This window comes from Gouania willdenowi, unplaced genomic scaffold (assembly GCF_900634775.1).
Source record: "Gouania willdenowi unplaced genomic scaffold, fGouWil2.1 scaffold_51_arrow_ctg1, whole genome shotgun sequence".
NCBI classification, from domain to species: domain Eukaryota; kingdom Metazoa; phylum Chordata; class Actinopteri; order Blenniiformes; family Gobiesocidae; genus Gouania; species Gouania willdenowi.
This window is the reverse complement of record NW_021145215.1, coordinates 309,896-322,504: the sequence shown is the minus strand read 5'-3', so window position 1 is coordinate 322,504 and position 12,609 is coordinate 309,896. Positions and strand designations below refer to the sequence as shown.

At 41.1% G+C, this 12,609-nt stretch overlaps 2 protein-coding genes across 6 annotated transcripts in view; one reads left to right on the top strand and one right to left on the bottom strand.

The window, feature by feature from the left end:
* Nucleotides 1–227, bottom strand: part of aimp1b (aminoacyl tRNA synthetase complex interacting multifunctional protein 1b) — a 4,721-nt gene extending 4,494 nt beyond the window's left edge. For 3 of the 4 annotated variants that reach the window (XM_028442466.1, XM_028442468.1, XM_028442469.1), the window contains exon 1: nucleotides 99–210. Coding sequence is in view for 1 of the 4 variants with exons in the window: in XM_028442467.1 (XP_028298268.1) it covers nucleotides 99–130 (32 nt within the window). In the remaining 3 variants the exon portion in view is untranslated. Of the gene's footprint in view, nucleotides 1–98 lie in introns of all 4 variants that reach the window. The other variant, XM_028442467.1, reaches the window with a different exon arrangement.
* A 926-nt stretch (nucleotides 228–1,153) lies between these two features.
* sgms2b (sphingomyelin synthase 2b) lies at nucleotides 1,154–11,457 on the top strand. Of its 2 annotated transcripts, none has more exons than XM_028442455.1 (7): nucleotides 1,154–1,311; nucleotides 3,164–3,691; nucleotides 3,977–4,094; nucleotides 4,166–4,223; nucleotides 4,296–4,391; nucleotides 10,617–10,783; nucleotides 10,870–11,457. In XM_028442455.1, exons 2-7 carry the CDS (start codon nucleotides 3,177–3,179, stop codon nucleotides 11,041–11,043), a joined length of 1,128 nt encoding a protein of 375 aa, XP_028298256.1. In that variant the 5' UTR covers nucleotides 1,154–1,311; nucleotides 3,164–3,176; the 3' UTR covers nucleotides 11,044–11,457. The 2 variants fall into 2 exon arrangements, with proteins under 2 accessions (XP_028298256.1, XP_028298257.1); XM_028442456.1 differs by lacking the exon at nucleotides 1,154–1,311 and adding an exon at nucleotides 1,312–1,431.
* The last annotated feature ends 1,152 nt before the right edge of the window (nucleotides 11,458–12,609 follow it).

Below are 12,609 nucleotides of genomic sequence, written 5' to 3'. Positions count from 1 at the left end.
CGTTTTAAACATAAGGAATCAAACAACGGATCACAAAGTTTGTCATCATGTGAGGTCAGAGGTCACATCCTCAGTGTCTAAGGGGTCAAAGGTCGTACCTGGGATTAAAGATGTTGTCTTCGTCCGCCATGTTGTCCTCCAGCCAAGCTCCGACACACACACTGACACACGTACAGACGCACACGGACACTGAGGGGGTTTGGCTCACACTGACTCTCAGCTGTCTGAGTCTGTCTAACATTTAAGGTCAAAGGTCAGACCCTCCCTCACACACTCATCATATCTGTATTATTTGTAGTTCTCTCTGCCATTGTTGTAGTCCTATAGCAGCCATCTTTGTAGTCCTGTGTCTGTAGTGTTGATATAAACACGAACATAAACAAATACCTCTGACAACTACACAAAAATACTCTGATCAACTAAACACTGTGTGAACTACTTGTGTCCAATCAGTGTCTGAGTTTAAGGAAGGAGGCGGGGCATAATATGAATTTCAAATAAAAAGCTCCACATTTATAATTATTATAATAATAAGTCTTACATCGTCAGCGTCGCCAATCCGTGACACCTTCATGGTCATTGTTGTGTTTCCATGGCAACAATGCCAGTCATTCATTCATTGGTGCATAGAACGCTGAGGTGGGGTGGGACTCTCTTATTGGTCGATAGTATCGCCATGACGACCTTCTATTCTGCTATTCCCACCTCACAAGGTTTGTGTTACTATTTCTGTGTTTTTGTTTGTTTGACTTTGTGTTTTGTTGTGCGTTTGTTTCTGTTAGTGGAATAATGTGCGTTTTGTTGGTTTTTTAGTGTATTTTCATTGTTGTGTATAATTTGCGTTTTATTTTGGTAATTTTGTGTTTTTGCTGTCATTTTGTCTATTTTCTGTCATTTAATAATAAAGTCAACAACTCCACAGATGTGAGTTTTTTATTATATAAATCTGATCTTGAAATAAAATCTATAAATTCTTTGTTTGGTCACATCACGTGTATTGAATAAATAATAAATACATATAAATAACAATAATTGATTAAATAATAAATAAATATCAATAATAATAATGTGATAAATAATAAATAACATTAATATTTTAATAAATCAAAGCTCAAACACTTTCCTTTTCTCGGGTTTAGGTCTCGCTTCTGAGGCCCCTCCTTGGTTGGTGACGTCATCCAGGTGAATCAGCAGAGAGAGGCGTGTTCTGTAGGCGGAAGCGGACGCTCCATCTTAGGAGCCCGTGACGTCACTAAGTGGGCGGAGCCTGTGCTCCGGACGGAGTCCAGTGAGAGAAGCGGAGCAGCCTCGGTCAGTGTGTGTGTGTGTGTGTGTGTGTTTACAAACTGACACGTTTTTTCACTTATTTGACCTTAAATCGCTTCTGTGGGTTCAAACTTTTAAAGTTGGGGCGCGCGCACCTCCCTACAGGTGTGTATGTGTAACTTCCGGTTTGGCGGAGTTCAGGTGAAGTGTTTTTGTGTTTTTATCAAAGCTGAGATACTTTATAACAAAGTGTAAACATTAAACTGATCTTTATTGAGTTGTTTTATCCTCTCAACGTGAGTTTAGGTTTAACAAAGTCTGACTTTAGCTCAATGTTTACCTACAGCTCTCAGCCAATCACAGACGGCCTCTGACTGGTCAGATTCAGAGGTTAAAAAATTAGTTTTACATTTTTAAAAAACCGACGTTATCTAATCAATGTTATTAGACTGAATCGATCATATATCAGTGGATTCATTGATTATATCAGGTTATTTGATGTAATGCTTGTTTAATTACCTTTAAATATTTTATATTATTATTTTCTATTCTATGTGAGACACAACAGTAACCTTTATCACAGGGGGCGGAGCCACAAACTGTTTTATTTGTTTAATCCTCTGTCATTTTTGCTGTTGTTTTGTTTGTTTTTGTCGTTCTTTTGTATTTTTGTTCTCATTTTGTGTATTTTTGTTTGTCATTTTGCGTACTTTGAATGTTGTTTTGTACATTTTTGTTTTCATTTTATGTACATTTGCATTTTATTTTGGCCATATTGTGTTTTTTTTTGTCATTTTGTATTTTTATTGTCTTTTTTTGTGTATTTCTCTGTCATTTAGTATTTTTGTTCTCATTTTGCATATTTTTGTTGTCGTTTTGTGTATTCTTGCATTTTATTTTGGTAATTTTGTTTATTTTCTGTCATTTTGAAGGTTCTCTTTAGCAGCAGCCACTCAGGAGTGTTTGTTCTGTTGCCATGGCGACAGACTGCGTTAATGCATGCTACTCTCTGATTTACTATTGATCAGTAAAACTAAACATAATGATGACTTTTTATTTCCATTTTCACTTTAATCCCTGACACAGATTATTTACTGCTGTTTGATTTATTCAGTCTTTCTGTTTAATAATCATTTATATTTAATGTGTGTGTGTGTGTGTGTGTGAGAGTCACTGACATATTTAAACTCACATGTCGTCCATCAGAGGTAACTCAAACCTCGTGTTTTAAACTGAATTAACTTGGACTGGTTAGTGCTGAACACACAGTGATGAAGCTCATTTTATTACATTATTGATTAACATTAATGATCAGATTATTGATTAATGTTAATGTGCCCTGAGTTTGGACTTTCAGATGTTAAAAAAAATGTGTGTAATTTGTAAATTAGTGATCAATTCCTCAAACATTTTAAAGCAGACGTGGAAAACTTTTACCGCAAACGTGATTGTTTCTGATCTGGGGGTCACATGATCAACATTAACGTCAGCGTTAGAATAACGACCGATCAGATCAGAGCATTAACAAGAAACAACAAAGACTGTGCTCTATATATTTCCTCTGTTGTTTCTGTATTTTTGTGTTTTTGGAGTTATATTGTGATTTTTATTGTTGTTTTGTGTGTTTTATGAGTCACTATCTGTACTTTTTGTGTTTTTCTTCTCTCACATTGTGTAATTTTTTGTGCTTTTGGCGCCATTCTGTGTTATTTTTGTTGTTTTTTGTGTTTTTGAAGTCATGTGTGTTTTTTGTGTTCACATTGTGCGTGCGTGTGTGTGTTGAGGTTGTTTTTCTCTCTTCTTTTCAAAGTATTTTACAGCTTTATTTTGAAGGTATTCCTACAGGAAGCTTGACGAGGTCATGTGACTGCTATCTCTGTTCTGATTGGTTCCTCAGACCCCTCCCTGTCATGGCGGCTCCCGAGCTGATCGAGGACCACGGTGACGTAGAGATCCAGGTGGAGGCGGAACCGACCTCCGACCCTCAGAGAGCGCCCAATGGGAACCCAGCCCGCCCCATGACCATGCCCCCCGACCCCGTCTCCGACAGCGCGAGCGAGGGGCGTGGTCGGCGTGAGTGTGGGGGTCGTCTGGGCGACAACTTGATCCAGTGTCTGAGCAGCGGCCTGCGGCGCCGCTGCGACTACGTAAAGATCGGCATGACGGACGAGCTCAGGGAGAGGCTCCCCCCCGAGTGGTGGAAGACGGGCGCCGCCCTTATGTACGCCATTTTCAACCTGTTCTTCACCACCGTCGTCATCACCATCGTCCACGAGAGGGTCCCCGACAAGTCGGTCAGCCCCCCCCTACCCGACAAGTTCTTTGACTACGTGGAGAGGGTCCCATGGGCGTTCACCGTCACCGAGGTCAACGGACTGATCCTCTGTGGGCTGTGGTTGGTCCAATGGCTGCTGCTCAAACACAAGTAACACTACTATACACACTACACAACACTGTGATGCAACACAAAGAAACAACATCAGCAGCAGCAGTCCACACACACACACACACACACACACACACACACACACACACACACTCACACACACACACGTTACAACACTATGTACAACACAGTCATCATGACGACAACCTGACTGAACAACAACACAAATATCTCCACCTGCAGCTGCTGTGATGTTGTGTTACAGATATGTTGTTGTGTTACTTGAGGTGATGTGTGTAGTTATTGTTGTGTTGATGTGTGTAGGTCTATTGTGGCTCGTCGGTGCTTCTTCCTCATTGGGACGCTGTACGCGTATCGTTGTGTAACCATGTACATCACCACATTGCCTGTCCCTGGTAGACACATGGTGTGTGCTCCCAAGGTACAAAATACACACACAACAAACACACAAACAAGTGTGCTTCAGCTAATGTTTGTTTGTTTGTTGTGTAGCTGTATAACGACTCCCCAGGAAAGATCTGGAGGATCCTACGTCTGATCTCTGGAGGAGGTAAATCACACACACACACACAGTGTTAGCATGTTTGTTAATCTTACACATTGTTTATTTGTGTGTGTGTAGGTTTGTCTCTGACCGGCTCACACCTGATGTGTGGTGACTTCCTGTACAGCGGTCACACCGTCATGTGCACGCTGTCTTATCTCTTCATCAAAGAATGTGAGCGCATCTTGTTTGTTTGTTGTCAAACCTTTCCTTGCTTCACAGCTCCCATGGAAGTGACTTATACAGTGGTGTGACTTATACAACTGTCTGACTTATACAGTAGTGTGACTTATACAGTAATGAGACTTATACAATGAAGTGACTTATACAGTAGTGTGACTTATACAGTGGTGAGACTTATACAACTGTGTGACTTATACAGTGGTGAGACTTATACAACTGTGTGACTTATACAGTGGTGAGACTTATACAACAATGTGACTTATACAGTGGTGTGACTTATACAACTGTGTGACTTATACAGTGGTGTGACTTATACAACTGTCTGACTTATACAGTAGTGTGACTTATACAGTAATGAGACTTATACAATGAAGTGACTTATACAGTAGTGTGACTTATACAGTGGTGAGACTTATACAACTGTGTGACTTATACAGTGGTGAGACTTATACAACTGTGTGACTTATACAGTGGTGAGACTTATACAACTGTGTGACTTATACAGTGGTGTGACTTATACAACTGTGTGACTTATACAGTGGTGAGACTTATACAGTGGTGTGACTTATACAGTGGTGAGACTTATACAATGAAGTGACTTATACAGTGGTGAGACTTATACAACTGTCTGACTTATACAGTAGTGTGACTTATACAGTAGTGTGACTTATACAGTAATGAGACTTATACAATGAAGTGACTTATACAGTAGTGTGACTTATACAGTGGTGAGACTTATACAACTGTGTGACTTATACAGTGGTGAGACTTATACAACTGTGTGACTTATACAGTGGTGAGACTTATACAACAATGTGACTTATACAGTGGTGTGACTTATACAACTGTGTGACTTATACAGTGGTGAGACTTATACAACTGTCTGACTTATACAGTAGTGTGACTTATACAGTAATGAGACTTATACAATGAAGTGACTTATACAGTAGTGTGACTTATACAGTGGTGAGACTTATACAACTGTGTGACTTATACAGTGGTGAGACTTATACAACTGTGTGACTTATACAGTGGTGAGACTTATACAACTGTGTGACTTATACAGTGGTGTGACTTATACAGTGGTGAGACTTATACAATGAAGTGACTTATACAGTGGTGAGACTTATACAACTGTCTGACTTATACAGTAGTGTGACTTATACAGTAGTGTGACTTATACAGTAATGAGACTTATACAATGAAGTGACTTATACAGTAGTGTGACTTATACAGTGGTGAGACTTATACAACTGTGTGACTTATACAGTGGTGAGACTTATACAACTGTGTGACTTATACAGTGGTGAGACTTATACAACAATGTGACTTATACAGTGGTGTGACTTATACAACTGTGTGACTTATACAGTGGTGAGACTTATACAACTGTCTGACTTATACAGTAGTGTGACTTATACAGTGGTGAGACTTATACAACAATGTGACTTATACAGTGGTGTGACTTATACAACTGTGTGACTTATACAGTAGTGTGACTTATACAATTGTGAGACTTATACAACTGTGTGACTTATACAGTGGTGTGACTTATACAACTGTCTGACTTATACAGTAGTGTGACTTATACAATTGTGAGACTTATACAACTGTGTGACTTATACAGTGGTGTGACTTATACAACTGTCTGACTTATACAGTAGTAAGACTTATACAGTGGTGTGACTTATACAACAATGTGACTTATACAGTGGTGTGACTTATACAACTGTGTGACTTATACAGTGGTGAGACTTATACAACTGTCTGACTTATACAGTAGTGTGACTTATACAGTGGTGAGACTTATACAACTGTCTGACTTATACAGTGGTGAGACTTATACAACAATGTGACTTATACAGTAGTGTGACTTATACAGTGGTGAGACTTATACAACTGTCTGACTTATACAGTGGTGAGACTTATACAACAATGTGACTTATACAGTGGTGTGACTTATACAACTGTGTGACTTATACAGTGGTGAGACTTATACAACTGTCTGACTTATACAGTAGTGTGACTTATACAGTGGTGAGACTTATACAACTGTCTGACTTATACAGTGGTGAGACTTATACAACAATGTGACTTATACAACTGTGTGACTTATACAATGAAGTGACTTATACAGTGGTGAGACTTATACAGTAGTGTGACTTATACAATGAAGTGACTTATACAGTGGTGAGACTTATACAGTAGTGTGACTTATACAGTAATGAGACTTATACAATGAAGTGACTTATACAGTGGTGAGACTTATACAGTGGTGTGACTTATGCAATGAAGTGACTTATACAGTGGTGTGACTTATACAGTGGTGAGACTTATACAACAATGTGACTTATACAACTGTGTGACTTATACAATGAAGTGACTTATACAGTGGTGAGACTTATACAGTAGTGTGACTTATACAATGAAGTGACTTATACAGTGGTGAGACTTATACAGTAGTGTGACTTATACAGTAATGAGACTTATACAATGAAGTGACTTATACAGTGGTGAGACTTATACAGTGGTGTGACTTATGCAATGAAGTGACTTATACAGTGGTGTGACTTATACAGTGGTGTGACTTATACAGTGGTGTGACTTATACAATGAAGTGACTTATACAGTGGTGAGACTTATACAGTGGTGTGACTTATACAGTAATGAGACTTATACAATGAAGTGACTTATACAGTGGTGAGACTTATACAGTGGTGTGACTTATGCAATGAAGTGACTTATACAGTGGTGTGACTTATACAGTGGTGAGACTTATACAGTCATGGCCAATAATATTGGCACCTCTGTCAGATAATGCACCACTTCTCCCAGAAAATGACAAATGCAATGGTATTCACGTGTTTATATATTTTGTTTGTTCTGGAACATCACAAAAAAAGCCAAATCTAATATTATTCTACACATAACTCCAAAAATGGACTGGACAAAATTATTGGCACCCTCAACTTAATATTTGGTAGCACACCTTTGGAAGAAATACCTGAATGGCTTTCTGTAAACATCAGTGATGTACAGTAATGTACTCTACTGGAGTTTTGGACCACTCTTCTTTTACCAACTGATCCGTTCCTTAGGTTTGAAGGGTGCCTTCTCCCATCAGCTGTTCTGAGATCTCTCCTCAGGTGTTCTATGGGATTTAGATTTGGACTCATGACTGGACACTTCACAACTCTCCAGTGCTTTGTCTGAAGCCATTTCTGGATGCTTTTTGAAGTGTGCTTTGGGTCATTGTCCTGCTGTAGGACCCATGACCTCTAACAGAGACCCAGCTGTCAGACACTGGGCCTACATTGTGCCCCAAAAGTCTTTGATAGTCTTCACATTTCATGATGCCATGCGCACAGTCAATGCATCTGGTGCTAGAAGCAGCAAAGCAACCCCAAAACATCAGTGAACCTCCGCCATGACCGTAGGGACCTTGTTCTTTTCTTTGAAGGCCTCAGTTCATTTTCTGTAAACAGTACAATGATGTGCTTTACCAAAAAGCCAGACTGGAATCACCAAAACTTACCTGAGGAAGCCAAAATCCTTCTGGGAGAACATTCTGTGGACAGATGAGACAATGATATATCCATGTGTCTGTGCTCACTAAGGCCTCCTTTGATAGTCCTCATCTCACGCCCTCCCAAACCATAACCAACTTTCATCTCTAACATTCAGGATTTCCTTATCTCACTCTGCACAGCATACTCAAATATTCTGGTTATTGGTGATTTCAACATACATTTGGATAACAATAACTGTCAACTGGCCTCCAATTTCAAACAGATCCTGGACTGTCTCAACCTCCAGCAGCTTGTGGATGGCCCCACACACAATAGGGGCCACACAGTGGACCTTGTCATTACAGACTCCCTCCCAATCACAGACCTTCAAGCATCTGACATCGGTGTCTCTGATCACCTGGCAGTTACATTCAAAGTTCCAATATCAGTTCATCTCACCAAACCAAAACGCCATATACTGTTCAGAAATATCAAAAACTTGGATTCCACCTCCCTCAGTCAACATCTCCCTCTCCTCACTCATCAGCTGACGACTTAATGGACCTTTATAACACCAGCCTCAACTCCATTCTTAACTCTCTTGCTCGGACTGTCACATTTACCCGCTGTGCCCCCTGGTTTACAGACGAGCTGAGAGGGATGAAGAGGTCTGACCCTAACACGTGTCCTGGAGAGTGCCTGCAAAACATCTGGCCTGACGGTGCATAGGTTGGCCTACCGGGAACATTGTAGGGCTTATGCCAAAGCACTCTCCAAGGTCAGGTCAGAACACTACTCAACACTCATAAACAACAGCTCAGATCATTCCAGAAAACAGTTTTCCATAATTCATCACATTCTCAAACCACAGATCTCCTCATTCTACTGCCACACAGACATATTGTAACTGGTTTTTTATTACTTCACATCAAAAATTGATAATATCCGTTCCTCATTCCCACGTCTCAATAGCTCATCTCTTGACCTGCCCACAACACCCATCACACAAAACCTACCACACAGCAGGAGGTCGAGAACATCATCCATAACTCTAACCCATCCACTTACCGCCTCAATCCCCTCCCATCTCCTCTGCTTAAAACTCACAACAAACCCATCAGTCCCCTCATAACCAAAATAATAAACCTGTCCTTGGAAACCGGCCATGTTCCAACCTCCCTCAAAACCGCTCTCATTAAACCCCTCCTCAAAAAACCCACCTTGGACCCTAAACCACAGTCAAATTACAGACCAATCTCAAATCTCACATTCATTTCCAAAGTTCTCGAAAAAGTTGTTTCAACCCAGCTTCATAATCATCTAGAATCTAACGGACTTTATGAAAATATTTCCAATCAGGCCCCTCCCACAGCACAGAAACAGCTCCCATCAGAGTCACCAGGACCTGCTGATAGCTTCTGATTCTAGTTCCTCATCCCTCCTCATTCTTCTCGACTTCTGCTGCGTTTGACCCTGTAGACCACCATATCCTCCTGCTCCGACTCCAGCACTACACAGGTCTCTCTGGCTCCGCCCTTCAATGGTTTCACTGACAGAGCCGAGTGCGTAGCAATGGGGGATGCAAAAGTTGGACCCCACACTGGCACTTGTGGGGTCCCCCAGGGCTCTGTACTTGGTCCAACCCTCTTCACCATCTACATGATCCCCCAGGGTCGTGTCGTCAGCAGGCATGGAATTAATTTCCATTGCTATGCTGACGACACACAACTATATCCCCAAGTCACTATCCCCCCACCCCCCACCCACCCACCTCTGCCACGGCTGCCCGCCTCAGCTCCTGCCTGGAGGAGATAGGAACATGGGTGAGTCCAAACTTCCTGCATCTCAAAAACAGAAACCATTCAAACTGGAACCCCTCCTCAACTCTGCTCCTCCCCAGTCACCTCTGTTTCCTCTGGGGGTAAATTTGACCCCCACTTTTCCCTCCCTCTCCCTTCCTGCTGCAGTGAAGCTCGTCCACGCCTTTGTCTCCTCCAGGCTGGACTACTGTAACACACTCCTCATCGGGATCCCTGGCAGGAGCCTCCAAAAGCTCCAGTATGTTCAGAACAGTGCTGCCAGGGTCCTGATGAGGGTACGGAAACACCAGCACATCACCCCCATCCTGCGTACACTGCACTGGCTCCCATTCAGTCCCACATAGAATATAAGACCCTCCTGCACACCCATCACTGTCTGCACGGTGTGGCCCCCACTTACCTCACTGAACTGCTCACACCACAGACCTCAACCAGGACCCGGTCAGGCCAACAGCACCGTCTGGTCACACCTCAAAACAATGAGCGACAGGGCCTTTGAAGCCGCTGCCCCCCCCCCGTGGAACACCCTCCCAGACCACCTCAGGGCCCCACAAACGGTGGACACAAGAAAATACTTAAAACTCACCTTTTTACACAAGCTTATTTTATCAGTTAATGCCTCTTTTAATCCTGTCTTTTAATATTTGTTGTTTTATTGTTTTAATCTTGTAGAAATTTGAGGTTTGGTTACAAATAAAATGTATTATTATTATTATACAGTGGTGAGATTTATACACTTGTGCGACTTATACAATGGTGTGACATATACAGCGGTGCCACTGATACAATGTGTAACTTATGTCACTTCACTTTTTGTGTAGCGCCATCTAGTGAGCAAAACGCAAACTGGTTATAAAGTAACTGTGTGTGCACGTGTGTGCGTGTAGACTCTCCGCGGTGGATGTGGTGGTATCACTGGAGTTGTTGGCTGCTCAGCGCTTCTGGAGTGATCTGCATCCTGATTGGCCACGAGCATTACAGCGTCGACGTGGTGGTTGGTTACTACGTCACAACCAGAGTGTTCTGGTGGTACCACACCATGGCCAACACACACGTACGTGCACAAATGCTTTTTGTTGTAATTTTTTAATGTGTTGTTGTTGACCCTTTTTTTTGTTTATCGACTGATGCCTTGCTCAGGAGCTGCGTCAGGCTCCTAACAACTACCTGTCGCGGACGTGGTGGAACCCTGTTTTTAACTTCCTGGAGAAGAACGTCCAGACGCCGGTCCCCGTGGTCTTCTCCTTTCCCGTGCCGCTGCCGTCCTGCTGCCGCCTCAGATACCGCATGGTGGACGGGCCGCGGGACGAGTGAGGACGCCGCCCGTGGGACTGCAACGCCATAGGGTTATTTATTTCTCCCTCCCGCGAGGAGGCGGGACTATCGGTGGGACCGTGTTTACATCGTCGCAGAACGTTTGCCACGTGCTAGCTGCTAATGACTCCTCAGACTTTCTGTGAAAGCTAACGTGTTAGCTACCTCGTGCTGTGTGCGTCGGTTTGTGTCTGACCACAGTCAGTTTAGAGTGAAGTAAAACATTTAAAGTTGGAGTTTCAAAACTAACTTTTGTCCAAATTGTGAATAAAAACAATCAGAAATAGTTTCCTGTTAGCTTTCGGAGGCTAACGGACAAACCACTGACGTTCACAAGCGTGTTTTTTTTGTACGTTGTTTTTTTTTGTGGTTTGAATGAAGGCGTTAAAGCTGAAATAAAATCTGTTTCTGCATCGAGTCGAGTATTGATCTGATCACACAATCATCACTTTGATCAATAATGTTAATATTTAGTGCTTTATTGGTCAAACTAACAATTTAACACTGAACAAATAGGAAAAACTAAATACTCCATCTCTTCTTTCACACAACTTTACAACTTTGTGTTTTTAATGTAGTTTTGTGTGAATTTGGAAACAATTTGTGTGATTTTATAGGCATTTTGTGTTATTGTCGTTTTGATTTTTTCCTTTTAGTTTTTCTATATTTCTGTTTTGTGTATTTATTTATTTTTTTTTTACTTTTTATTTTATAATTTTTCGAAGTTCAACATACATCAAAACAAAGACAAAAAAAAAAAAGTAAATAAATAAATACAGTCTGTGGGGTTCTACAAAATGCTTTATAATGAGTCCACTTGAGCCAAAATTGACTAACTTTCAATCTCAGATGAAAGGTCATTTTTTCCATCACATAAATTTCCTCCACAATGTCTCCATTGATTCAGTGTCCGAGGGTCACTTTTTAACCAGGTTCTTGTTATAGCGTTCTTGCTAGCCATTAGCATTATTTTAAACAAATATAAGTCCTCCTGTTGGACAGCACTCTCCGACAACATGTCGAGATACATGATATGTGATTCCGCCGGTATTTTATATGCAAAAACCTTTTCCATTTTGAATACAATTTTTTTTCAAAAAGGTTGAATTTTTACACAATTCCAAAACACATGGGAACGATTGACACTCCAACTGCCACAAAGTCTCCAGCACTGTTGAGGAATTTTCAATTGTTTACTTTTAATGTGTGGAGTGAGAAAGAATCTCATCTGGTTGAAGTGTTGCTGTAATAGACATGCAGAATGTCAATCCTCCTCTGAATATTCAGTTTTTAATTCCTTTTCCCATTTTTGTCTAACATACCACGAATTATTCTGGGGGCATTTTGCAGGCATTTATACAGTTTAGAAACAATTTTAGAGGGTAAACATCTATATGCTCCAATCATGATATCTATTATATCACTTCCCTCCTGTGAGATCTGATTTATAATTTCTGTATTAAAAAATTGGAAATATCTAAACAAGTGTGTTTTATCAAGATCAAATTCCCTCTGTAGTTTTTCGAAGGGTTTAAATACTTTTCCATCTGTTAGTGTACACATGGC

What these genes read in the sequence shown, in the direction of transcription:
- sgms2b (XM_028442455.1), top strand. Translation starts at nt 3,177, where the DNA reads ATGGCGGCTCCCGAGCTGATCGAGGACCACGGTGACGTAGAGATCCAG. An exon ending in ACATGGTGTGTGCTCCCAAG is followed by an intron (nt 4,095 to 4,165) that starts GTACAAAATACA and finishes TTTGTTGTGTAG; the next exon opens with CTGTATAACGACTCCCCAGG. An exon ending in TTATCTCTTCATCAAAGAAT is followed by an intron (nt 4,392 to 10,616) that starts GTGAGCGCATCT and finishes GTGTGCGTGTAG; the next exon opens with ACTCTCCGCGGTGGATGTGG.